This window comes from Paralichthys olivaceus, chromosome 18 (assembly GCF_024713975.1).
Source record: "Paralichthys olivaceus isolate ysfri-2021 chromosome 18, ASM2471397v2, whole genome shotgun sequence".
NCBI lineage: Eukaryota > Metazoa > Chordata > Actinopteri > Pleuronectiformes > Paralichthyidae > Paralichthys > Paralichthys olivaceus.
In genome coordinates, this window is record NC_091110.1 from 4,281,018 (window position 1) to 4,308,508 (window position 27,491).

At 40.5% G+C, this 27,491-nt stretch overlaps 1 protein-coding gene across 4 annotated transcripts; it reads right to left on the bottom strand.

Moving 5' to 3' along the window:
- Positions 1-10: 10 nt before the first annotated feature.
- Positions 11-21,384, bottom strand: LOC109626246 (ceramide transfer protein-like). Of its 4 annotated transcripts, XM_069514267.1 has the most exons (19): positions 19,291-19,953; positions 17,678-17,812; positions 9,997-10,113; positions 9,815-9,880; positions 7,991-8,098; positions 7,642-7,780; positions 6,439-6,522; positions 6,141-6,298; positions 5,775-5,867; positions 5,600-5,686; positions 5,406-5,498; positions 5,162-5,233; positions 4,441-4,536; positions 4,104-4,236; positions 3,943-4,013; positions 3,703-3,831; positions 3,074-3,203; positions 1,865-2,001; positions 11-1,750 (listed from the first exon to the last, which is right to left on the bottom strand). In XM_069514267.1, the coding sequence occupies exons 1-18, from the start codon at positions 19,399-19,401 to the stop codon at positions 1,874-1,876; spliced, it is 1,950 nt and encodes a 649-aa protein (XP_069370368.1). In that variant the 5' UTR covers positions 19,402-19,953; the 3' UTR covers positions 11-1,750; positions 1,865-1,873. The 4 variants fall into 4 exon arrangements, with proteins under 4 accessions (XP_069370368.1, XP_069370369.1, XP_019937564.1 ...); XM_069514268.1 differs by lacking the exon at positions 9,815-9,880; XM_020082005.2 differs by lacking the exon at positions 5,162-5,233.
- Positions 21,385-27,491: the final 6,107 nt, after the last annotated feature.

A 27,491-nucleotide genomic window follows, 5' to 3' on the forward strand; every position in this document is an offset into this window, starting at 1 on the left:
GGTTTCAAACTGAAGGATAAACTTATTTATTTCACTTTCAAACAGGGCACAAGTGCCACGTCGTCACAGTACATTTTGTAAGTTGATCCCACAGCATAAGTATGAACAAATAATTTACAAAAATGTTTCTCTAATCACATTCAACCTGTGAAGAACTAAACTTTAGAAATTAGAAATGTCTGGCTTCAGGTGAGAGAGCCTCAGTGCGGCGTCCTCCCACTCGGCTGAAAGGCCGAGTGTCATCTGGCTTCACTTGTTCTCTCACCCACATCTTTCAGCTAGAAGCTCTAAAAGACTGAAAACTGATAAACACAGCTGCACATTTACCATCATTGATATGACCCCAGACGTTGAAGTTGAAATGGTACAAGAGCAGAGAATGTTTTATTTTGAAAAGTCTGGAAAATAAGGTGCGTGATCAAAACTTAAACCAAAACCAGTTGAACAATTAGGATCTGCAAATAAAAGTTTTCTCATGGACACGATTCCTGTAAAAATCAACTCAAGTACTTTGGACTTTTCAGCTCTGCACATGTATTAAACAGTCTCGGGCAGAAAATACAGGACCCCACCTGACTATGTGAACATTTGTCATGTTAGTACGCAGCACATGTAAGAAACACCAAGAATACTAACGGAACTGTTGAGGTGGCTACACTGAAATGATGTTTTTGCGACACTAGACCTATAACATCCCGCTAGCTCTCAGCAAATGACTCGCAGGACACATTTGAAATAGTCTCTCAAGGGACAAAAGACAATAATATAGGGAAATAAGCCATGAGGCACTTCACTAGTGATTTACCGGGTGCACTAACCGCCCCCAGACTCCCAACTGACGCTACATCTTCCTGTAACACTAAGGCATTTGGGCTCGACTATCATAAAAATGCTTGGAGGACCTTCGCTGAAAATGTTAGTGACACTATTTACATCTCATTTACCATTCAAAATACAGGATATGCTTTGTAAGTGGAACATATCAACAGTGACACAAAAATAAAGCCGGGCTAACGATGCAGACAAACTCTTTTGTGGATTTAAATAAATAGAAACTCTTCGGCTCATCTCTCCATCCGCACCACGAGGCGTTTTCATGAGAGAGACGGGGTGAAAAAGTTCAAGTCTTACTTCATAGGGGTCACGGGTTAATGACGGCCCTCTGGACTTAACACAGAAAAGATGATCGTCTCACATCAATCGTGTTTAAACTCGCAAAAGTTAGCAGCTTACAAAGAATGCTGGGACATGAATTGAGCAAAAACAAAATGCAAAATATGAACTCAATATTACAGTCTGCTAGTAAAGATCTACAATTTTATTTTTACAAACTTATTGAACATAGGTACATTGATATATTAATATACTTGTCAGAGACAGACATGGTGTCAGTTCTCTACAAGACCAGGAAACACGGTGCGATGTGGTGTGACCACCTCAGGGGAGGGATGTAACAGGCTCGGTTAATTTTCTCATGCCGTCTGAATAGCTGCAGTTTAATCTTTTGACCCATTAAACCACAATGAAGGGAGATAAAAACAAATATGAAGTGCTGTTGAAATTATTAGCATTAAATACAACTTTCGTGTATGACTGTCTCAGGGGTACAGAGGACACAGTTATTACACATCCTCCCCTACTGGAACTGACTTGTAGTAACAAAATGATGAGGAGGAAGAAATCCCTCTGAGGAACTTGTGTCTTCATGGCAGCAGAGAGTCATGGTGAGTCCTGTTCTCGTGTCTCAACACTGGAGAGATGGAAATCCTGAATATTAGCATGTTGCAGGTAACTGAATAATATTCAGAGGTGACATGTGAATTCATATGATCTGATTAGTAAACTGTAGCAGTGGCTTTGTTACCTGGGAGATTTAGAATAAGATGGGTTTGCCAGACGTTTTCTCCTGGACGTAGGAGGTGAAGCGCTTGAGGAACTTGGGGTACTCTCTCTTAGCCACAGCCCTGAGCACGGAGGCAGGAGCCCAGCCTCCTGGATTTACTGCAGGGACACACAAACGCACACAATATCAGTTTTACTGCACTACTCAGCACAAATGTTCACATCTTAACTAGTGTGACCTGCTTTGAAAATAAATTCACCCACAACTCTGGGAAGGTTATTTGAACAAAAGATCCAATTTGGCTCAAAATAAAAAGCCCCCGACAAATATCAGCTTGACCATAAAAATAAAGAGAAGAATAAGAACACACCAGTGCACCCTGGCACAAAATGAGCCCAAAGCCGTGAGTGAAGCAAAAACCAAACACCCCAGGGAAGGAAAATGTGTCAATAAGCGATGATGTATTTTCATAACTTACTAGGCACACATATTTATAAAAGGAGTTTCTATTCAAACAGACTGAGGGCATATTTCCTCCCCTTAAAAATGACTAATATTCTCCTCCAACAGCAGCGGCAGTTGTAGCGGACACTGCAAGAGCTGCTGATTCATTCGTTTTCTTTATATCTTCTAATGGAAAAGTTAAGGCCCATTCAATCATCGGGGATTCAGCAGCGTTCGAAAAGTTCCATTTCAGACTTTTTGATATCTCACCGAATACAAAGTTAATACTAAAAGTATGATGGAGAAGCAGTGGGGAAGATATGGCTGAGAGTTATTTATCATCGTCATTATATAATATCACAGCTCTTCAGGACTTTACAACAACAATCCCTGCTGGTGGCTTTAATTACATGAACACAAGTGAAGCAATGATAAATCAATTGAAACTATTAATTATAGTAAATCAGGTATTTTTGCTACATCGACACTTTGCTCATCATGAGACACTGAGGTTCCCTAGTGCTAAAGCTGGTAGCTAAAAGTTGTGAAAGTATTTGATGCAAGTTTGATGGTTGCGACAGAAGCCCCACACAAAATTATACAACAGCTGAATTCACAGTACCACAGTTTGCAGGTGAGAATGAAAACCAGAAAGATTTCCTATTTAAAAGAGAACCTAAAACAGGCAAAGCTAAATAGTTTCAATTTACATTTGAGAGTTTTGATACCTTAGACTTCTCACTGTTGATAGGTCAACTACAGCCCAAATCACAGATCCACACTCACCATTAGCGAAGTATGTGATTTTACACAGGATGTTGTCTCTGCTGATCTCTTTGTCTCCCTCTGGTGGACTGACCAGGGTCTGACAGATCATGGCGATGTTGATTTTGGCTCGGACACACTTGTTGCTCGGCTGTGGAAAGTGACAGGACAGAGAATTAATGAATGTTTTACTGGTTTTACTGGTTTTATTTATTTGATAGGGGCAGAGCTCGCTTGATTAACAGACACAAATCCTACAAATGAGCCAGAGTTTGCTGTATAGGCTCATTTACACTTCAATAACCAGTTCTCACATGACGACCTGAAATAAAATGATGTGTTATATCACTACAAATATCTATGGGTGATTTATGTGCAAAAAAAAATCATTATAAAAGTAAAATAATACAATTCAAAGCCACAAATACACATGATCGCAAGTTTGGTTTGTTTTAAGCCAAATCTTAACTTACTGTATTTAAAGGTTATGCAATTACTACTGTTTCTATAGTAAACTATTCAAGTGGTTGGTTGTTCTGACTGAAAAGACAGTCAGAAGACTGACTCCACGTCTGTACTGGACAACACAGTCCCTTCTGGTGATTGCCCTTGTTGCCCTGCCACTAATCTAAGTGGACCTGGTGTCTCACCTGTGCATCGTCATGATCCACGGAGAAGTTGCAGACCAGCCAGGTGTCGGGGTCGTTCTCGTTGTTGGCTAAGATCTTCCTCATGGCGGACAGGTACAGTACGTCCCTCTGAGACGCAGGCCACACCCGCTGGAACAGATCATTCTTACTTTAGATTACACAGGTCGTAGACTAAATGTGATCATGACAAGCCGATCCATTCCACCGTGGAGCGCAGGAAGCCGGTAGCTCTTACTGTACCTTGTGCGTTTGATAGATAATTGCTGCGTTTTCCGACAGCGTCTCCACAACATTGAAGTTTTCAATCGTGGCTGAAGGAAGACAAGAGAACAAGAGTTTTCATGATATCTGAACAGTAAAGTGTCTCTTGACCAAAACTGACTCAGTGTTTAAAGACTTACTCTCCCAGTCGTTGCGATATGCGGTGTCCCAGAAGTAGTGGCAGAGCTCATGACCAGTCACTCCCTTTACTGAGTGAGTGGCCTTCAGGGGGTCCAAAACGATCCCATTCTCTTCCACCTCTCTCCTGTACACCTGCACACACATTCCAAAAAACAATGCATAAACACATTTTCGATTGAAGTACTTGTATAGATCCAGCAGGCTTTGGTCCAATTATACGCTATACAAGTTAATGTATTTTCAGAACTCATAATTTACTGTACGAGTAGGAGAAAGAGAATTATAGATTTTAACATCAGCTATTTCAGAAATCTGATGTAAATATGAATATCTTACCTTCATTTCTCCCTCTTCTACAACCAGCTGCCAGTTGGCGTCTCCACCAACATCCTGCAGGGAGTAGGTCATGTGACTCTGCACCATCTCCTCCACCTATGACGGACAGAAGGAAGAGGTGATATCGATTGTGTAATGACAATTTGAAAAAGGTCATCAGAGATCAACATGGCATGATGGTGTGAACTGTGATAACCAGGCAAACAGAACAAATGAGACACTGCCTTGAAAGCTGCAATTTCTGTTTATGAATTAAGAATGTTAATTTGCCACAAACAAACATCATCATTTATTGGCTAAAACAAAACTGTCTCTGTCACTTTATTGATTCCAGTAACAACAGCCTACATTTCTCAACCACAACCAGAATTCTTCTTTAAATTAGATTCACAGCTGGGACAGACCACAAACATGCAGGCTAGCATGCCCACAGTAACACAAAGGCAAGCTAACTTTGACGTTACATATCATCCGGCAGTGGATGTGGATGTTAACGTACTTTCAGTGACTGCTCTTCTACGTTAACCATGTAACACATATTTAAGATTGTGATGATCCTCAGGAAACTCTATAAATATATATATGCAACACAACAGAGCTGGTGGCACATTGACTGTTAAGATAAACAACTATTATTTCACACACAGATATAACAGGAGTTCATGCTTGATGCTGCGAACATCGAGTTTAGTCTATGCACGGGAAACACAGAGGAAGTTACCTCTCCACTGAATCTGTGGACATCATGAGGAGTGGCCCTGACTATCGGAGTAAGGGAGGACTGACTATGAGGCTACAGGGAAAATTAAACCCGAGGGGATGATGGACAAAAAAAAAAAGGAGGGAAGAGACAGAGTTACACAAAAGTGATGTGACACTAAATGTGTGAAATGAGGGAGGAAGGTGAGGAAATGCAGCTGATGAGAGTAGCTGGTGTAGTTTAAGTGTGTGAAGAATTTAACAACCTTATCAGAGAATCTGTGTGAGCCAGTGCTGGAGTAGACGTCTGCGATGGGAACAGGGCTGGATCTCTGTATCCTTGTCTTTTCAGTTTGGCACTGCAAACACACAAACATGGGTAGTTGCATCATGTTGCATCACACCAATCATACTTTCATTTTTTTTTTTTCAGTAGTTCCCATTCTGATCTTATATTCACCTGTTCCTCAATTTTGTCTTGTCTGTCAAGAGCGGCCTCAACTGCATCAAAGAACTCGTCCTCATTAATGAGACTGTTTGGACCCTCCTGTAAATTACGTGGCGAGTTATTTAAAAGATTTGTACACAACCCAATAATCATGACGTGTCATGGATGAATGTTACATTTACTTCACCTCATAATCTGGACCTCCAAAGTGAGACTTCTTCTTCAGTTCGTTGAGGGCTGATTTGAAGCTGTCCTCTATCCTCCGCCTCTTCTCCATCTCCTACACACAAACACACAAAATCAATTTGCAGCCACAGAATTTACAGAATTTGTTCAGATAGAGCATGTACAGTATGCTGACTTAGCATCAATGCCTTTTCTCCACTTTAGACAAAATGCTACAGCCCCAATTAAATATCTACTGATCTGTTTAAAGTATGTATGTATGTAATACAAGTTACATATCTTGAACATGTCTCATTAACATATAAATAAGGACATTATGGATAAAACATGGCCCCCTGGACGCTGCAGTGATCCAGTTGTTACACACCTTATCCAGTCTCTTTTGCCAGCTGTCCTCTCTCTTCACCATGAGGTCGATGCAGTGGGACAGAGTGGCCAGGATCCCGGCTGTGGTGGCCTTGAATGTGATGGCTTCACCCTTGAAGTCTATGCCATTGATTCCCTTGGGACTCAAAGACTGGAACACTGCACAAAAGAAGACCATCATCATCATCATCATCATCATCATCATCTATAGCTTTGGTTGCTGCTTATGTAGTAATGAATGTTTCAGGTTAGAGAGAACACAAAAACTAGTTTTCTGGGGCTGCAGCTGCACTACTCACATTTTTCTTTGCTTCCATTGTTGTTGTGCAGAAACTCTCCATCTGTGCGGGTGTTGGGGAAGTCATCTTCATCATCCTCCACGACTGAAAAAAGAAAACGAGACTCAGAGAGGGGAGGCAAATACTAAAAGCACCAAACAGGTAGTTGCTACACTCAAGCCTTGTCTTGAGGGACCCTGCTGAAAGTAATCCAGGGTTCCAGGACAAGGTGGCCCATTCACAACTCAAACCACAGCACACCAACAGATTCTGCTGTGCTGGACAACGTGACAATGGTCTGGTTTCATCTTCAGAATAGAGAGAGGGTGAGAGAGGAAGAGAGGGGGACCAGAACAAAAGCAGGGCTTCATTCTTTTTCATTTCTACAGACGCCTTGCACAGGCTGCCATGAGCAAATGTTCAGCCGACCAAGACAGTAAGAGTGAGGGGGCTAGTAGAATAACTACTCTCTGAGTCACAACACACACAATCACATTCTGCACAACACTCACTACATGTTTCTTACAAACTACATACATTTTCTTCATCGTATTTTAAGTAAACTAAAGATTATCTTAGACATATACATCTCTGTAGTAGCAGTTAGGTTACACACACACTTTCTATAAATGCATAACACAATGCATTTACTTGGCCCTTAACCTAACGTAAACTAAATTTTAACAATAACCCTGAGAAAAAGCTGCATCATCTATTGGTAATTTTCCTGGTTGCTCACTCCCCCCCCCCCCCCCCCCCCTCCGACTTCTCTCGTTTTAAACTCGAGGCAGAAAGCCACTCTCCCTGAGTCCAGTTCTGTGGGAGGAAGTGGTAATTTCTCTCAACTGTCACCAAGTGCTTGCTCATTATGAGAACAGATGGGCTTCCCCTTACAATCGTTTTGTTAAGTCTTGACCTTACTCTGTAACGTGCCTTTAAATAATGTATGTTTCGATTCAGCACCATAAAAATAAACGTGATCTTGTGAAAGAAAATCACAAGGTGGTGGAAAACACTCACTGTAAAGGCTCAAATTGTAAAACAAAAAGGATTTTCAGTTTATTATTATACGTGACAAATACTTATATTTGATTTTTTTGCTTGACAAATGACTAGATAAATAATAAAATGTAAAAATCTTCAGTTCTCCAAAATCCATCCCTAAAACCATGCGAGTGAGTGTTAACAGTGTTAAATAGGGGTGTAGGTGTTTGTGGCTCTTACTTTTGTCTCTCTGCAGCTCATCCTTGGACTCAGCATCTGAACAGCTGTCAAAGTATTTCTGAAGCGTGTCCACCTGCCTGCACAAAATGTCTCTGAAGGTCTCCATCTCTGCCAGCTTCTCTTTCAGGCTGTGACCCTTCTGAAGACAGTAAAGTGCAGAGTGGTTAGGCTTGTGTTTATATTTCCACTGGACCACTATGCCACCATCCCACTGCCAGCAGCATGATGGTGACAAAATTCACTGCTTGTGTGTGTCTACGTAAATATCCAAGCACCCCTCATGTGTGCAAATACAAATCTGAAAGCAATGCCTTCTTCAGCTACAGTAAACATGAACCAGAAAACCCACCTTGAAGGAGGATGTGGAGGTGGCAGAGAAGCCGCTGGTGGCTGACGTGAGAGACAGCATGGAGCCACGTCTCCGCAGACTGGACTCTGAGCCATAACCAGAATCAGCCTGTAGAAAACGGACAGGACAGAGAGGAAACATGTGAGCTGTGTCATAACAACAAACCTATTCAATAAAATATATTATCATCATTAATTTGAAACAAAATGCACAGCCACATTCTTTCAACTATTAAAGCCAGTGAAGAATGAGCCATGATTGAGTTTCTTGTTCACGTCAGTTAAAATGATCCAAGTACTTCCCACCAGGCCCTTTTAACCAAACTAGCAGTCATAATGCAGATTAATGTGCGACAGATCTCCAACTTCTTTCAAGCAGCTTACAAAGAAACATTCCTAATAATAATCTTATCGTTAAAATTAAACATAAACTTCCTCTAAACATGACTATTTCCTCTAATCGAGCAGCGTGGCCTCTCAGAATAGATGCTTGGTCACACACAGACAGAGCAGGTACATGTGCTGATGCAGAAGAGTTAACAGGGACGCATTCCCTTTAAATCCCACTTCAGATTTCAGCCACAAGAGGGCATGATAGATACATGTACGTGACTGGCATTTGAAAGAGCTTAGGGTAACTATCGGTCAACGACCAGAAGTAACTCCGCCTCTCATGGATCTCAGTCACGGTTGTTTGTCCTTTAGCCAACATGTTGCTACCCCACTGACTTCATCGGCACAGATAGCCTTATCTAAGCAGGTCGCTTAATCTGTTTGATGACAGAACAGGGGAAAAAAACCAAAACACACATCGACACAAGTAGAGGCTTTGTTGCTGCAGGAGTATTTGATAAAAATCTGAAGATATTAAATTAAGCAGCAGTAAAGTAACATTTATCAGCTGCTGGGCCTCCCATCAATGACTGTTAAGGATATGGCCACACACATGGACATGTTGTTAAGCTGCAGGCAGCACGGCGATGCTGTGCAACTGTTATTTACTGTTGGTGTGTCCGGTGATTAAAGCCTCATTGAACACACACTTCTGACTTTGACGATAGCAGACATGAAGCCTGGTGCTCATGAGAAACCTGCTCTTAACAGTACATTGTTTGATGTGATCAATTATGTATAACATTTGATCAATTCACAATAAAAAATGACCAGAGATTATAAGAACATATTCAACAAGATTACTTTGGCAACGGTCTCCCAGAAACTAGTGTTGTTTTCATGTTTTGATGTTTCACTCTCTCAAACCAGAGGAAGACTCCAGTGTTAGCTGTGGTGTTGGTGTTGTGTCTCCTTGGAGACGCTGGGCTGCAGAGTGGTGTGAGTAATGTGAGTTAAGAAGGAGGGAGGCAGTTCCCTCTAGGACGGAGAGTTTTAAGCAGTGACTCATGGTGGGTGGGATGACGGCTGGGCGTGCATGCATGTGTGTGAGGTAGACACCCCTCCTGCTCTGAGTCATGCTGTCTTCCTGGTGTTGAGATGAGCGGGTGAGAGTGAAAGGAGGTGTGTGTGTGTGAATGTGTGTGTGGTGGGGGTTTCCCCACACTAAGACCCATGTGTGAGCACCATGTGTTTTAACAGACAGACTGCAGGTGTAGTGACTGCAAACTTACAACTGCACCGATCTGCAACAACATAAAAAAATCCAGTCAACAGTTTTAATGGTGTAGCTGATCGGTCTATCTTGCTCTCTTCTTCTATGGACTAGATAAATGAGGATATTGCATTGTGCAAAAAACACACGTGCCACTACAGTGCACTGCAGAAGTAATAAGGAAGTCCTGAATTCCTACAGACTTGTTGACAAACGCACCAGTGGTGGAGGGATGATTATTGTTCCCTGGATTCCTCCCCTGTCTGTTCTTCTCTCTGTGATACTCTACCAGAAACACACACATCAATGATGATTCTAATTTGCTTTGAATGCGACAAGGATTTTGCGGGTTTTGATACGAGCACTTCATTGTCCGCTGTGATAGAATGTGCATGACTTACCCGGTGCAGCTCAATGGAGTCAATCCACTGGTATCTGTGCTCTGGGTCTTGTGCTCTCAGGTACCACACACTGTCGTTCACACTGATGTCCAGCCGGCACTCATCAAACTCATGAGGCTAGAAACAGGAAGATGATAGAGATCAAAAAGTTAGGTTGGTCAGTGTGTATTGAAAATATAGTCAGTACCAGTCAGTATCATTATAATCAAATCCTGTTGACTTCTAACAGAAGCTGAGAGAGGATCAGATATAGGAGGATTAATTAATGCATCGTTATTACCTCTTAAAAGGACATTCTTTTTTTTATCAGTGTTTGTTTGTCTAATATACTGTATATCATCTTTAACATTAAGAAATCAGCGAAAATGTTGAAACATGCCCCAACTCAGAGAATTGTGTGTGAATCCTCGTAAAAAAAACGATTGTGTGCAACTTTGTGAAGCTTGACTGAATATAAGGGGACTGGGCCAAATACATTTGGCCACTGGCCGGTTTGAGTCTGGATATTTTCAATAGGACATTTCAAATTGTGGGAGAAGTTCAGATTGTGATCAAGTGTTAAGAACATCGTGAACAGCAGTTCCATCCGAGTCCTTTGGCAAGATAGTGAACAGAGAATTGCCCCTGACAGCAATGGTCGATGTGTGACGAGAAAGTGCTGCACATACATGCACTGTGAAGTGCTTAGCATCAGGATACATAATAAAAAAAAGACCATTTATCATTTTGGCAACCCGTGTGACTGTATAAACATGATAATGCTGTCAAACATTTTAAATTGAGTTTATGTTCTTTTCAGAGCAAGAAGAACAGCCTATCCCTTTTTTACTGCTCAGGAAGTGGAGAGAGAGGCATATCCGAGAGGGGGCCATGTAAATAGCTATTGGAATCACACTGAAAAAAAACTTCTAATTTCGCTTCTGGGTTAAATGGAGAGACTGTTTGTTCTTGTGTTAAATTCAACAGCTGGAAATATGGCAATCTACTGCGGTCACAGTGATGTGAATTAACTATCTTCAACATAGGCCTATCTCAAAGAGATACAAGCCAAAGATGAACCAGATGCACAGCAGCCGCTTTCAGACACTGTCCCATAGGAACTGGCCTTTTAAGGCAACTTGCAGGATGAAGCATATTCCTAATAGCCCTCCAGTGTACTGTCAGCGCTGTAAAAGTGCTATGCTGGTGTGGCCAGTAACCAAGGAGTGTGTATGTGTTGATGTGTGTGCTGGGAGAAGGGGGAGGTAGCGGGAATGGTATTTACCTGTGTACTGTTTACCTAATGCATCAGGCCTTCTGAAAGGATACCTCTGCAGTGAGTCCCAATGCTAAATCACTCTCAAGGTCTAATCGAATTGAAAGCACAGAATAGTCTATGCAAGAAGGTCTGGCTTGCTCAAGCATAGTCGAGGTCACAGCTAGGGAGGGACCTAGAGCTGCAATAGCCTGAATGAGCAGCGACAGCAGTTAAAGTGTAAGCACAACAAAAACTAGAATTACTGCCTTGTTGTTGTTTGCCTCTGCCAACCAGTCTATAGGAATTAAGGTCAAAGTATCCCCTTCCCCCTTGAGTAAGTGTGGATGTGAAGTGTGAAGTTGACCTTTGACTTGTTGTATATAAAAAATGTCTTCACTTCATTTCCAAATCCTTTCCAAATGTTTTTGCAATATAACAAACACCTCTGGGATCTCTGTGTAAGTTTGCCTGTGATCCACAGTAAGTGCAATCATTTACTACGGAAGCAAACAATCAGCACTGTTGCCAGAACACTACATTTCACTGAGGAATCATTTGTGAATGCAGATAGCAACTCAAGTGTTTATTTAATTAAGCCATTTATTGATTTTTTGGGGATATTTAATCAATAAGGTATTGTAAGATTCAGTTTATAATTACACTGTATTGATCAGTCAGCAATTCTATTTATTCCATACAAGGTTAACACAACGTATGAGTTGAATTCACCAGAGCAAGCTGGAATATAAAAGGCACATATGATCATTAACAATTGCTAGCTTGCATTTTATTATTGCCCAGTGGATGCATGTGCCCAGAGAGAGTCAGAGCCCAAATCATTGCAGGAGATTGGATCACTTAATGAGTTGGCAGAGCAATAAATTGCCCACCATGGGGGCTTTAAAGAGGTTTCATTGCAGGAGTGTGACTTGGCAATGTTGCCTGACACCTGGACGGCGTTGAGGCCAAGACCAGATGCTCTGTCAGTAATGTGCAACATTGCTGAAAGCTTACCAAATCAGATGCTCATATAAAAGAAGAGGAAGCAAAAGCAAGGAAGGATACCAAGCATGATGCATCAGTTATAAGAAAGCCAAAAGATCAGTAGATAACACTGATGTGTTTTGAAAAAGAACTTCACCAGCCTAATGACTGAACTAGTCAGTTATTATATTATAATAATAAAATTATATTTGGGATGTTTCTGCATACAACTTGTGAGTATATGGTTGACAGATGGAACTTTAGGCAAGAAAGCAAGTTCCTCTTGTTCACCTCTGGACAATGGGGTCATGGGTATACGAAGGATGAGAAATGAGAGCCTGCACCAGGCGTGATAAGTTCACAAGGATCCAAGGCTACCGCAAACAATAATCTATCACAGGAAGGTCATCTCAGCAGCCTTGCACTTTACAAGATGACATGACTGAAAAAGATTTCCAGCCTGGATCCTATGTGAAGGCTGATAAATAAAAGCTGTAAAAAACGTAGTGCTTAGTTTGTGTGTCTGTATGTTAATGACAGAAATATTGGAGGATCTAGTTCATTTGTCAATTTTCTGTTGCTCAATGGTGAAACACCTTTCAACCCCCTGTGACCATGCACAGGACAGGCAGTACTAAGAAATGGATGGAGGGATACTTAAGATCGAGCTGGTTTGTTTCATCTAAATTGTATGAATTGTAGTTTTCTTTACCCCAGAAAAGGCCTTTTATATTTAAATACTTTATATTTACATCGAAGGGATCGTCTCTACGGAGGCCGCCATGTTTTTAACATTAGTCCAGACTTAACAAACCAAACACCTTTTGAGTTTTTATGACAACTGAAGGTTACCACTGGTTATTTGTCATGTTTGGAAGGAGAGGGTGAGGTGAGGGGGTGTTCAGCTGTAACATGCAATTTCAACATTAGATATCACAAAATTCTACACACTGTACCTTTAAGAAGCCCAGTGTGTTTGTATGTACCAAAATAACACCACACAGTCGACCAGTAGAGATTACATAAATGCAATTCTTTCCCAGCGGAACTGTTTTTGTCTTTTGTTGATTTAGGCGACTGTATTGTCATCCTTGCCTATTTCTGCCCTGATGAGCCTCTGCCAAGAACTATTTCTGATGTCTGTCAAATTGCCTCCCTTTTTGTGGGGCCCTCCAGTCACTCAGCTGGGATTATACCCCACACATGTCATCAGTGTCACTCTGTTTCTAGGGACATCCATTTGTTTCTTGTTTGTTTTGGAGAGTTTTCAATTGAATTGTAAAAGTATAAACGTATGTGTAGCAAATTTTATGAATGCCAATATCTAAATGAAAAAACAAAACAGCTTCAATCTTTGTCTATTCTCTTCTAACATAAACTTCCTACTCCACTTCAAAAAGACTCATTCTGTGCTCCCCTTCTAACCCCTTTTTTTGAGCTGGCGTACGTGTCTACAGTCACAATCCTCCATTTACATAAGCCTATGATTTCCAGTACTTAAAAAGGTTAGGGGACAGGAACCAATGCAAACATTGAGAAACCCTACTAGGATTGCGCCCAACCTTACTGAATTTCCTCACTCATTTGTGCTGATTTAAATCTGATAATTACACTTTAAGGAGAGGAGATTTTGACAAATACAGTCTCTTGTACTTGCAACATTACTATTCTAGTATGGAGCCAGGAACGTCTTTCTGGAGACACTAAATCCCTGTTGCACTGGTGGAGGAAACACTGACGCACCAAGTGGTCATATTGAAAGAAAGGAAAGGGAAGACTACTTCCACTATGGTGACAGCAAGAACCACATTCTGTTATTCAAACACACACACATTCTTGACCCTCCTCCTGACCCCCAATGTAGAGGAATTTCCATCGTATGAAGAAGAGTCTCATTTCCTGTCAGGAGACACTTTGTAATTTCCACAAAGCCTGATGACACTCCCAATTTGTTCGAGCTCTATTTGATCAGTAATCTTTCTTTCTCTTCCTTTAGCTCTTCAACTACCTCCAGAGGTTTTGCTGTGATGTGATGGGGAAAGAGCCAAATACTACTCATCAATTCCGGTGAGAGAATGAATCACAAGTAGGACAGTGTGCTGTTATTAACTCACCATGTATCTAAAAATGGCTGTGGTGGTTACCAGGCTGTGGAAGTACAGATAAAGTCTGAAGCCAATGCACACTAAACTAGCACGTATCACCCTGTATCTCACACTGAGCCACTGAATGCACAGAACATGGAGAGATGAATGGTTAACATAAGCCATTGCAAAAGCAGTATTTTAAGCTGAGCTGGTTTACATTAATCCAAGAATGTTAAAGTTGAATTGGTGGTCTTTTTAGATCTCAACCTCGGAGTTATATCCAATTCAGTTAGTGACATCAAATTTAGTAATAAAGCTGGCTGTAAACATCTGACCTACCTATACTGGCGTAGAGACACAGACAGGTGGTGTGAACAGCAAATAACGTAAACTGTTTGGTTACTCCCTTTGCAAAAGCTACATGCTCCAGTTTTATTTGAGACTGAATCAAACAGAAGCTGTGGAAATTTCACTGCACCAGACAAGACGTAAGAAACATAGTTAATAGGAGAAGTGTGGACCACCCAGCAATGAGCTGCAGGTGCCGTGTTAGTCATATTATTATAAAGTGTCCGTTTTTGAAACATGAATCGAAAATGAAGAAATCAAATGTTTCTCAACTCTTGTGTTAAAATGAAAACTCTGAATGACTCATTGTGCAACTAAAGTGGATTACACCCTCTGAACTGAATAGATACTGTGTTTACACACGCGTCTGCACAAAGTGTGAAGAGGTTAGCCTGATTAGTCTTACTATAAAAAACATTTACATAGTTTTAGCAACATTGACCACAATGGGTGTGAAAGTAGCTACCCCCAGTTAATTTTCTGTATAACATGGTGCAAGAACAGCATGTCTGATAGTTACTGTCAAAGCTATGAGGAGAAATGAGGAGACGCAGAAATCACATTTCTGTTCTAAAAAGGCAATAACTGTCTACTGATCAACATCACTCACTATAATCTTCATTATTCATGGGCCAAACGTCTGAGGCCAGGCCAATTTCCATTGGAATGAGGAATGAATATAGTAGAGCACCCCATGGAGGTAAATATTTACATATGCTGGGAATGGGTAAAGCTGAACAAATACATCTAATGGCAGCATGCATCACGCTGACTGGGAAAACAAACTAATACATTTCCCTAGTTACTGTTTGGAAAGATAGACTGAGCCTCAGTCAATGACTGACCTGGGTTCCCACTGAAACATGATTAAAGGTGAAATGGTGTGAACTTCCAGCATTAAATGCTGTTAAAACAATTTCATTATTATTTCATCTGTGCTTCGTTAAGTGGGGCAGCTCTGTCGAATCCTTGAGACAGGATATTATTGAACGCCAGATAAGCATGGGAGTGCTTGCTTGAAATGTATGCTATGACTAACAAAGGTCCCAATGGTCAGGTGCTGGACTGTCCTGTGTCCAATAATGTGTTAACACATAGCATACTGGAACTAGAGTCAGCTGACAGGCCAGTCACCCTCCAGAATAGCTTGTGACATAATAAGGAGTTTGAGTTAAGTTTCTCATTGGTTATCAGCTGAGAGTCAAGCCTAAGGCCTTCACATGGATCCAGGAAAAAGCCCAGTGTTTCCTTCATGAATTTAAGAGCAACACATGGTGGATGCTCAACATCTGAATCACATCTTATAGGTCACATGCCAATATTCTCAAAACTATGTGAGGGCCTAAGGGAGGAAGAGAGTGGGTGGATAAAATACTGGTGGAAGCAGAAACAGCTGATGTTGCTCTTTAAATTTCTTCTCATGTTCCTCAGGCAATAAACATGTTCCATTCACGCAGATTTTTTAAGACATGTTCTAGCATCACAGTATTAGAACAATAATGCTTTGTGTTGTACTAGTACTTAAGCACTGGAGAAACTGCAGAGAAAATGACAGTTATGTTATCTCTGTCCGTGGTTCCTCTAAATTTCTGTGCAATTTCACAGTTTCTAAAATATATTTTAGCATATTTCTTAGCACAGTGTGTCATTGCCATTGCAATTTGAACAAAGCATGAAATGTAGGAAACAAGTGTGGCCAAAGGGGACATTCAGGGGATCTTATACGGTAGCTGCCCAAGAATCAAATAGTGGCATAAAATTGTTAGTGGCTACACACTATCAAGACAAATGAGTTCAGCTGATGCCAACAATTATACTTTTACTGATAAGTAATAATTTAATATTGCTTTTGTAAATTATTAAAATGATTATCCAGACAACAGAGACACAGCTATGTCAACTTTGAATAGCAAAATAATTGGATCATAAAACACTAATAAGATTTTTTTTTAAACTACGTTAGTCCCACTACAGGGGAAACATTGGAGTAGAATAGATTTAGATCATTCAGATAAGCCTGTACTTATCACAGCAATTCAACCAATATAAAGAGGTCAATACTAAAAAAAACATAGAGTGCTTTCTCTAGGATTTTATTTACATTGGGGGCTGCTATAATATATTAAATCAATAGTGATTGAGTTATTCTGATGTTCTACACATACTGTATATGCACTAAGGCTTGTGCAGCAACTAAGCCTTTATTTTATTATAAAGTTTATTACCTTTAATGTATTAAGGCGACCCGGCAGTGCAGGCCAACAAGTGATTCTGCTCCTCTGCTCTTTTCTCATCACTTACACAAAGAGCTGGACTTTATAATAACCTGCTAAAATAATATTTATGTTCCTGGATAGACGGGGCGTCACTTTTTCTCCAACAATGGAGTTAAAACACAGCGTTGTTTGATAACCGGCGGGAATAACTTCTGTCCTGTCTCCAGCCTCTGTGTGCACTTGTGTGTGTGTGTCTGCTGTCGCTCTTTACACACAAATTGACAATCACATTTATTCAGTTATTAATCAATGGTGTCGGATAATGAATTTGGATCATTTAGGTCCCTTTAATCCTGATGTCCTGGCTGTGCATGTCTCGTGTTGTGCAAGGCAGGTAATCTGTGTGCACGCTGTTAAATAGGTACCTCAAAAATTCTCGAGCAAATCAAACAAACACAAAGTAAAGTTTAAGTACTGTATGTGTCCTAATAATTTCTGAATAGTGTTGGTGTTTATTGTTTAAGTGTGAAGTGAGCATAAGTTAGCGGGGGAGTGTGGAGGGCAGATACTCTGGATACTCTGACACGGTATAAGCACACCAGGCCCCAATCCATTCATAATCAATGCTGCACACTGTATGTTGCAATGTAAGGTTGTTCTCTTTTGGTGGCTTGAACAGAAAGTTTTGTAAATGTAGAACTCTTACACAAACATCAGTGTCCGTTCCTGGAAGATGTTTTGAAAAAGACAACGTTGCACAAATGTTAACAGAAAAAGGAGTGCTTGCGAAAAGTCCTCGTGTTACTTACAGTAATAACAGCTTTACTAAGGCAGAGGGAACCTCGACAGCCATACTCGGTCTCATCCTGGGACTTGTAGTAGCTCAGTGTGTTGTTTTTCAGCACCACCCAACGGTCCTGCCAGCCATGGATGTAGTTTGTCCACTGGAAAAGCAAAGCATTTATATTAAAATCTTAGAATAGTGAGCGACAAGGAAAATCTCCCCTCAACTATGTAATGGAATGTGATATTTTTGCAATAAATACCACCTTGAGATGTAATCATAGGATACTACTTTAGTTATTGGTTTGTTCAAATTCTATGTTAAGTGGAGCACTTTGTGGTGTTGTGAAGGCATATGGCCCACTTTGTTTACACATAGTAAACATATTAAACACCTTATCTCATACATAACAGTCTCAGAGCTGAATCAATGTCTTTCTTAGTATTGAAGAACCGTTAAATTGGAGAGTGGTTTCCATTTTTTCCGATTAGCTCAGAGACAAATAGAAAGTGCATGTGCCTAACTTGAGATGCTTGAACGTCTGGGAAAACCTGAATTAGGACACATGTGGGATTATGTAAAGGGTTTAGCATGATCGAACAGGTGAGCCTTCCTGGATGCAGAGCTCCTTAATCTCACAATATGCTTGGTTAGCAGGTCAGCCTGCAATCTGTTTGGAAACACCGTGTACAGCGAGATTAATACCGTGGTAGCTTGCCAGCAGCTTAACTAATTTAAACTGTGGTTATTTTGACAAAAACAAAGCATTGCACAAGTGAGCAGAGGCATATGGCAAACTAGGTTACTAAGACTTTGTCTCGCAGGAGGCTTAACTGTCTGTTTACCAAAGAAAAACAGAAGAGATCACCATTATATTAGACAGTTGTTATTACATAGTGAGCTCGATCAACATATTTAAATCAAACCAGTTCCACCAACTGTCCAAATGTCTTTCGTAAGTATTCTTCACAGCATCCCTGTAGATGTGACACTAAGACAGTAGCATTTGAGATATCCACGTTGTTATTGTAGTAGACATGACACAGACACAGGGGTGTGCAGCAGTCCTGATTTAACCTTTGAAATGAGCTCATCACCCACAAGCTAAGCACAAACCTTTCTGAGAGGGAACACGCCAATATCTGCACAACGTACCCTTAGCATTACTAACACCTGCCCCACTTAGTATATTATTAACAGCATAGTGTAGCCGAATGTGATCACCAGATGCTCGCACTCACTGCACCAACATTCAATCAATGCAGCCCACAGCTAATTCGTGGATAACCTGGAATGAAATGTTAACTTCATCCAAGACCTCAGTAAATGAATCTTTATCTATTTTGATGGCTTTGTGGGCTAATGTGGCTAGCTGTACATTACACACCGCCATACAATTTCACAACAGGGGCTTTCCTGTCGCTTCAGTGGGGATCTAATCCTACCGGGCAGGGATGTGCAAATGTTGATGGAGGGTAAGTGATCCTGGATCACCCTGCCCCCCAAACAAGACATGCCATGATTTGTCAGATCAGTCAGACTGCCTCATTTCCCCCTGGAATGAAGACAGGCTACAGTAATGCCCTTTAGCACCTGGCAGTGACATTGACCGAGCACGGTACACATTCAGGCTCTTACCTTACTGAGGACTCCGCTGAACCGGCCATTCCCAACAGGATGTGCAGGCTCCTCTCTGGGCTCTAAATCCTCCTCGGAGCCGTAGGAGTTCCAGCTCTGGTTATCGGACATTATGCTATGTGGCTAACGCTACTGTCAACACAAACCAGGCATATGACGCAGAGACGGCAGTACACGGACACTGATCGCTAAGCTGGTGTTACAGGAGCAACAGTTCACGGAACCATGTTGTGTTGCTATCGACTGGCTAACAGCTCTGAGTGCAGGAGGAAATCGCCGCGGCTCGGTGGGGGTCGATAAGAAGCTCCCACCGCGCAACTTAACGTCAGTTAGCTAAAATGGTCGGCACACATTCTGTGGTCGCACAATTCAGGTGAACGTCGGCTGTCAACTCTTCTTCTTCTCCGCCGCGTCCGCCCGGTCCCAGAAGTGGCAGGGGGAGGAGAAATGTTGATAGGTGTTGTCGGGCAGGCGGTCAGCGGTCACAGGGTAATCCGTCGCTGACTTCCAGAGAAACGCAGGGTCCGTGTCGGTGGTTGTTTACCTGTGCAGCCCGGAGACAGTTCTCCAACTCTGCGCCATGTTCCTCCGTCTGAGTTCCTCTGACGTCTGCGGCTCCTCTCTGGATCAGCGCGTGCTCTAACTTGTGTGGCGGGCAGGGGCGCTGGCCCGCGTGACGTCACCAAATCCTCTCCTAATTCGGAGCAAAGCCCCGCCCCATCTTTATAATACTCAAAATAGAGCGAGCAGTACAACGTTGTACTAGTACACACTGTGGAATACTGCTACACACTGAGTACTACTACACACTGTTGAAATCTAAAACACACTGAGTACTACTACACACTCTTGATAACTAAAACACACTGAGTACTACTAAACGCACTGTTGATAATTAAAACACACAGAGTACTTCTAAACATACTGAGGATAACTAGAACACACTGAGTATACTACATACTGTTGAAATCTAAACCACACTGAGTACTACGAAACATACTGAGGATAACTAGAACACACAGAGTATTACTAAACATACTGAATATAACCAGAACACACTGAGTACACATGCACTGTGGACAACTAAAACACACTGAATACTACTAAACACAATGTGGAGAACTAAAACATAATGATGGGCACTAAACACACAGAGGAGTAATAAACATACTTAGGAGTACTAAAGCATAGCTACTAAACAAACTGTGGAGAACTAAAACACACTGAGGAGTACTGAACATACTGAGGAGTACTAAAACAGTAGTACTAGACTCATTGTGGAGAACTAAAACAGACTGAGTACTACTAAACATGTGGCAGACTAAAACACACAGAGGAGTACTAAAACAAACCAGCTGACTACTACTAAACACACTGATGATACCTAAAGCACACTGAGTACAACAAAACACACTGATGAGTACTACAAATACCCAGAGAACAGAAAAAGACTGAGAACGACAAAACACACGCACACACAAGATTATTCTAAATACACAGAGGAGAACTACAGTAGAACAAATTGAAGAGCACTAAACAGAGGATCAACAGCAGAAGTCCTGCTAAACAGACTGAGGAGTACTACAAAATAATCTGAGATATACTAAAACAGATTAAAGACTACTGCAAAATACATTGAGATGCACTACAACAGAGGGAGGAATACTACAAAAAAAACACTGAGACATACTAAAACAGATTTAGGAGTACAACAAAATGCACTGAGGTGTACTAAAACTGAGTGAGGAATACTCGGAATTTCCCTAGGTGTACTGAAACAGACTGGGACTGTTAAAACAGTAGAGAACAAAAACAGGCTGAGGAGTACTACAAAATACATTGAGTATTTGTTTGTAATAAAGACTTAGGGAGCCACACCAGCACCCAATATAATAAATACTTCATGAGGTCACACATTCATTCATAAAGAATGTTCCCACCCTTTTTCCTTCCTTTACAGTAGCCCATACCGGGCATTTACTCGCATCAACCAACAGTCATGTGATAATCCTTATGAGATTTAGCATATACACACACACCTACACACACACACACTCACACACACTCACACACTCAGGAGAGGAGAGGAAGGAAAGCTTTTGGCCATGTCATGGGGTTTTGTGAGTGTGATACAGGTCCATGAAATCATGAGACTGGGAAATGAGGAAAGCACAAGACTTCTATTAGCTCCACAATCCAGTTCCTCTCAAAAGGAAAAGCTTGAGCAAAAGGTAGTTGAGAATTCAGGCGTAAGTCACTGAACAGGTTTTTGTTTATCTGTGGTTTCTAGAAAGTCTGTTTAACTGATTCAAGACTTCAAGGTGTAACAGTTAACAGTGGGTGAGAGAACAAGGCAAAGCTCATCTCAGAGTGAGATTGGCTCTGATTTATTCTCCCTCCATTACGTATTCATTTTCCCAAAACTCAGAACGTCTCTCTGCAACGTGGTGGTGAAGCCGGGAAGGATCTCTGTTGTTTGACTGGATAGGATTTCAGTACTTAATTTAATCACGGTGACACACAAACTTCCCCTGAATTAGTGGCTCTGTGAATTATTAAGAGGCCAGGAGTCAAGGACTATGACTCAGTCAGGGCTGATCTAGCAGTAATGTGATTAAATCACATCGTCCTTTGAGCTGCAGGTTCCTCAAAGGTCAGCAGATCAGAGTGGGCAAAAGTGAAGGAAGCAGCTGCTCCACCAGGATGGATTATTATGCTTTATTTTGTCATCCACTTCCTTATGGACAGGAATACAACTGCTCAATCAAATGAGTTTAGAGAAAGAAAACAACCCTGGAGTCTCAGGAGATTTTTATTAGCAACCACCAATTTTCCAGCAGCTGCATGTGGACGTGACTTCCCAGCACCAGCTTCAGGCAGGACAGCCTCATGAGAAGTCTTGCGTAAGAAACCTGAGAAAAGGTTGGAGCAGAGGGAGACCTGCTGTGCCCTCTGCTGGTGACCAGTCAGACCCAGCAGTAACATGCTTGTGTGACATCATGGCAGGAAATGTTTACATGTCAGTAAACATATGAAGCTTGATAAATGATTTGTAGATATAAGGCGTTTCATACCTCCTGCATTTCTACACGTACACTGTTATTGCAATGTATATGTCTTTCTTTCTTTTTTTTGTACCTTATCTCAGTTTTTAAGTAAAGTTTCCCTTTTATATATTTTGTGACATATTATGAATCAAGTTTTGAATTTCACTTTAATAAATAAAACAAAACATGAAAATAAAATGTTTAAAAATAGTTCTGCACTTTTCGCTATGTTCTCAGTAGTGGAAGGTCTGTGTAGTCACAGTCTCATTGATCTAATATGGTCTGACATTAAGTTAGAGTATTTTGTCTGCATTGTGTTTTCTTAAAAAAAAATATGGCAAAATGCATTAGGTTAAAAAAAGAAAGTTGTGTAAAACAGCTCTCTCTGTTGGACAATACAGTCTAAATGTTTGTCCCGCAACAACAAAAATACAGTATCTCAAGTGTCCCATATTCATTAAACTACTTTATACAAGATATGTCTTAAACCTCTTGTATAAGCTTGAGGTAAGGTTTATTTATAGATCTATCTTTTATGTCTGTGGATCACAAGTAGGTGAGGAAACGATAATGAATCTGTTCAATTAACTGGGGCGTTTCATTGCTTTGACAACAGTAAATACTAGAAACAAATTTTCCATTCACATCAATCAGCGTGGACTCATCATCCTTTCTGCTCTCTTGTCTGGACAGATGAGAGATGTTTATCCAGCATGAATCCAATTTCCTCTTCAGTAATGACTGCAACAGGAGCACGATTGAATATGATTTCAGTAGTTACACTAGATTGGCCAGCTCCGGCTAGGTTAATGCAGACCATAATAGTCTTTTTTTGAGAAAACATATATTCATTGTATAATGTTGCATCATACGTCATGCTACAAATGATTCATAGGACATTTGATTATTGGTCTGCTGCTCACATGATCTGTGAAAAGAATACCGCAGTTGTCTTTTTCAACTTTTAAAAATACACCGTTCCACCTGAAGGAAGCTTTTTTGTCTTGGTAGCGTTACAGTGAGTTTCCGCTGTACTGGATATTTTCATACAAGATTGATGAATTATAAACTATAGTTTTACTCGTCATGATGAACTGACAGCTGAATGATAGCAGAGAGAGAGGACATTTTAACCTCTGGCAGCTTAAGGGTGATTGGCTCAAGGCGAGCGTGTCAGGCGGTGATTGGATAAAAAGAGGACGAGCTTGTGGAGCCTAGGTAGAGCGGGAACTGTGCACATGCACTCTGCAAGTGAATTAAAGGCATGTTCAACAAAACAGTCTTCCTGAACGCTCACTTAGTTTTCTTTCTGTGAAGCATTTAAGGATTCACATTTCATAGCAATAGCTGTCGACACAGACTTGGTTCAGACTCACGGCTCTGGTTCCAAAGTGCCCAACAACAGGCCTTACGCTGCCTTATTTAAGGCAGATTATATTTTATATTAGCATAAGTATTAAATATGGAATATATACCACCATGTGTGTGACAAATGTTATCATTGCTACTGAAGGCATGATATGGGACGAGTGCTTTTGCGTCCAAAACATAGATGTGTAACTCAAAGGTTGAACAACAGTACGTCAGAGTTATTCTATTACACTTATCCAGTCTGTATATATGTTCAACACTGACCAGGACACCTCTGCTTATGATGTAGGCTCAGGCCTGTGTATAAATAACACTGTGAAATGTCATAGATGGCTGTAAATGGAAGCAATAAAATGAATGTATTGTGTTCGACTCGAATCATGGACTCAGTAGAAATATTGTTATTGGTAGGTTAGGTTATTAGCATGCTATTGATAAATATCAAGCAGGCCTTCTTGAGTCAGTTTATACCGTATATACAGTCTATGGTTTATACCCCATTAGAATAAACCAATAAGAGCCCTCTGTGTCCAGAATGACCAGTAGGAGGCAGTGTTGTATTTTGGTTGCATTGATTAACAAGTCAGTTAAGTTCAACAGCACAAAGAAAAATTACACCATTAAGTAAAACTTCAGACAATTCTCAAATGTATATCACAACTTCTGAAGAAGAATTAGTTTGTCTCGTGAATTGGATTCCAGCCAGATTTCATTTTATCAATATTTAGTCAGAAAATATATTGTAAATAATTTTGCCAAATACAAAGCACATTGTTTTAGCACAACTTACTCAACATAAAATACAGTTTGCAAACTTAAAACATGTATAATGTAATATTAACTATGTTCTATGTCAGACACAATACAATGATATATTAACAAAAAAAGCCAATAACTATATAAAATGTCATTTGTATTTGTTGTCAACTGCAGCCATCCGCTTGATCCTGATGCTGTGCTGTGCTGTAAGAATAAATATGCAATGAGATAGACTGTATCTGCTTGTGTGGTCAACAGAACCTGACAATAAAAGTCAAAGCTTGGAAAAGGACACCCCTTTACTCCCTCTTAGTTTACTTGTCTGAGTGTAATTTGATTCCATATAGCAATTGAACAAACATTATAATACTTTGTCGCAAGGTATTTATTAGTTTCTGACTCTGGATGATGATCTGATGATCTCTCAAGATGACTAATTTAATATTGCTTTTTACTTCCATTCACTGAGCCTCCCCTGAAACTGGCCCATCTCCCAGGTTGAAAACATCCGATTTACAGAATTAAACTTGCCTCCGGAAGGAAGACGCACCGAGCCACTGAAGTGTGTGAAGCTTCATCACGAGAAAACCCTTTCACAGCTGACATATAATAAACCTAGCAGTATCCCAATCTTAAAGCCGTCTCACATGAGGAGCAGGACAACTCAACATGAGACAGGGACTCCAATTTTCCTCCAGTCGTTTACCACTACAACATACTCTCTGCTTTTTCACATTAACAGATCAGTGGAGTCAAAGTGTGTGGAGGTGCTAAATTCAATTAAAATAAGATAAAACACCATATCAAACATTGAGGCTGTCCTCCAGTAAAGAATTATTACAGATAATCTGTTATTTAGAAGCTTATTACAGCCCATAGCCCTTAACACCATATCTATTCTTGTTACCATGACAACAAAAGTCCAGTACGTCTGCTGCTGTACACTCCCATCTGTTGTATCCAAAGTGAAGAAAGTGATATATGTAGTGTCTTTGAATTTCAATTTAATAAAAAGCAAATTCTAAAAATCATTAACAGTAAGTGTCACAGAAACTGTAAAAATGTCATCATTAATAATAAAATGTTCAATAAAATATGCATTAGCAATCCTCTTTACAATGAATTTACTATTACCATTAGAACTTACTATTTATCCCCAAATAAAAACAATACAAAGTGATTCATTATTTTATATATATAAATGGATTTACAAATTAAATATTATAATCCATTAGTTTAAAGCCATGAAAGATTAAGACAAACAACATAAAACAGCTAATAAGTACATCATTTAAAACTTAATTAATAATGATATTATATTAATATATATTGAATAATTAATTAGTTCAAAATGAAAGGTTATATTCTAAGAATCTAATTGAGAATGAAATCTGAAACCACAAATAATTCATTGGATTCACAAACTAGATTCAGAATAGCCTACTGTTTTTAATTAGGTGTTTAAGAATGCAACTTCCTCTTCCATTTCCCTGCTGCTTCTCCATTTCTTGTTATTCAATTTGCTGAGTCATGTAGAATCTCCTTTTAGTCTTTCAGCCTTTCCAAGACACCTTTTGTGCCTTATTCTGATAATTAGATGAAACAATGCCAAATTATCAGTGAGTTTAAGACAAGAATGCAGTTGTGCAGAATACATTAACATCATGAATTCTTCATATTTTAATAAATAAAATGGGTTAAAAAAAAACACTCACCACTTTATCTGTACGTAAAGATGGCAGCCGTTCTATACTTATTCCTGTTGTACAAAAATAACATGGTTGGTTTAAAAGCTTTACTGCAGCCAGCCATCAGGGGGTGATTAAGATAATATGGCTTCACTTTTGGGGAGCTTCAGTCAATCTGTGGGTTACCAGACATATGACATTTATAAATAGCGATTGGAAGATTTCTCAGCTGTACCTCACTGTAGCAAAACAGCCTCTTACGGGCACCAGCATCCTCCTCACATCTCCTGTAGCCAACATCATGACAGAGAGACAGAGGGTCTTTCCAGCTCCGGGGTCCAAAGACAGATTCGAGTTTGAACTGGAACATTGACTGGAATTCCTCTAATGTAGATAACATTCATATGTGACTGTTGCCCTGAGGCTCTGTATCGTGCATAGTTTTACCATATGTCCAGTTTGCTTGCTGTGGTCAGAAGCAAAACAATGAGGATACAGTAGATTAATAAAAAATGTGTCCTATTACACACAATACCAATAATAAAACATTCTGCGCAATCTGTATATTTCATTTTCAAGGATTAAATTTAGGTCTCTCCATACTGCATTCTCATTTAGTGTGTCTGTGTGAAACAGTGGTTACTGGGAGGGGAGTAGAAATTAGAGTATAACAGTGCATGTCTCCGTCCTCTCCTCCCTCCATCCCTGCTTTAAAGACAACAGAGCGGAACGGCAGCGAGTGGCAGCCTGAAATACAACTCATTTGTCAGTGACACGGGAATGCTTTGACCTTCCCAAGACAGGCAGGCTTTGCCGACTCAGCGCTTTCTCTTTCTAGCCGAATTACAGTCGTCATCCGCATGAGTGAGAATGGCTCCCCTCATATATACGGCCGAGCAGCACGGCTCACAACAAACGGTAACAGTGACGAGCTGAGGCAAAGCTGAAGGTCCACTGATACTTGTGCCCACTCTGTACATGTAAGGCCTACTTTATGTTTGTCAAACTGAGGGGAGGGATCTCTGCTGCTCTGGGGAGCAGGCCCCCACCACCATTAAAGGGTTTATCTGTATGTGTGTGTGTGTGTGTGTGTATTGTTTGTGTTGTTGCTAGCAGCAAGTGCAAATGTGCATGGCACTGTTAGGTTGACTGAATAATTAAGAAATGACAGCTGTCTAAATTACAACTTTTGGTCTCTGTTCAAAATTAAAATTACAAATAAACACTTGGTTATACAGGACTAGGAGTAATCAACCAGCAGGCTACACTGCTGCACTGTCCTCAGATAGGATGTTCCTTCCTTTCTGTCTGTCTGCCCTGGGTTTGTTCCCCACAG

Coding starts and splice junctions, on each gene's coding strand:
- LOC109626246 (XM_069514267.1), bottom strand. CDS start 19,401: ATGTCCGATAACCAGAGCTGGAACTCCTACGGCTCCGAGGAGGATTTA. Junction 7,781..7,990: donor CCTCCACATCCTCCTTCAAG/GTGGGTTTTCTG, acceptor TACTGTCTTCAG/AAGGGTCACAGCCTGAAAGA. Junction 3,204..3,702: donor TGGATCATGACGATGCACAG/GTGAGACACCAG, acceptor CACTTTCCACAG/CCGAGCAACAAGTGTGTCCG.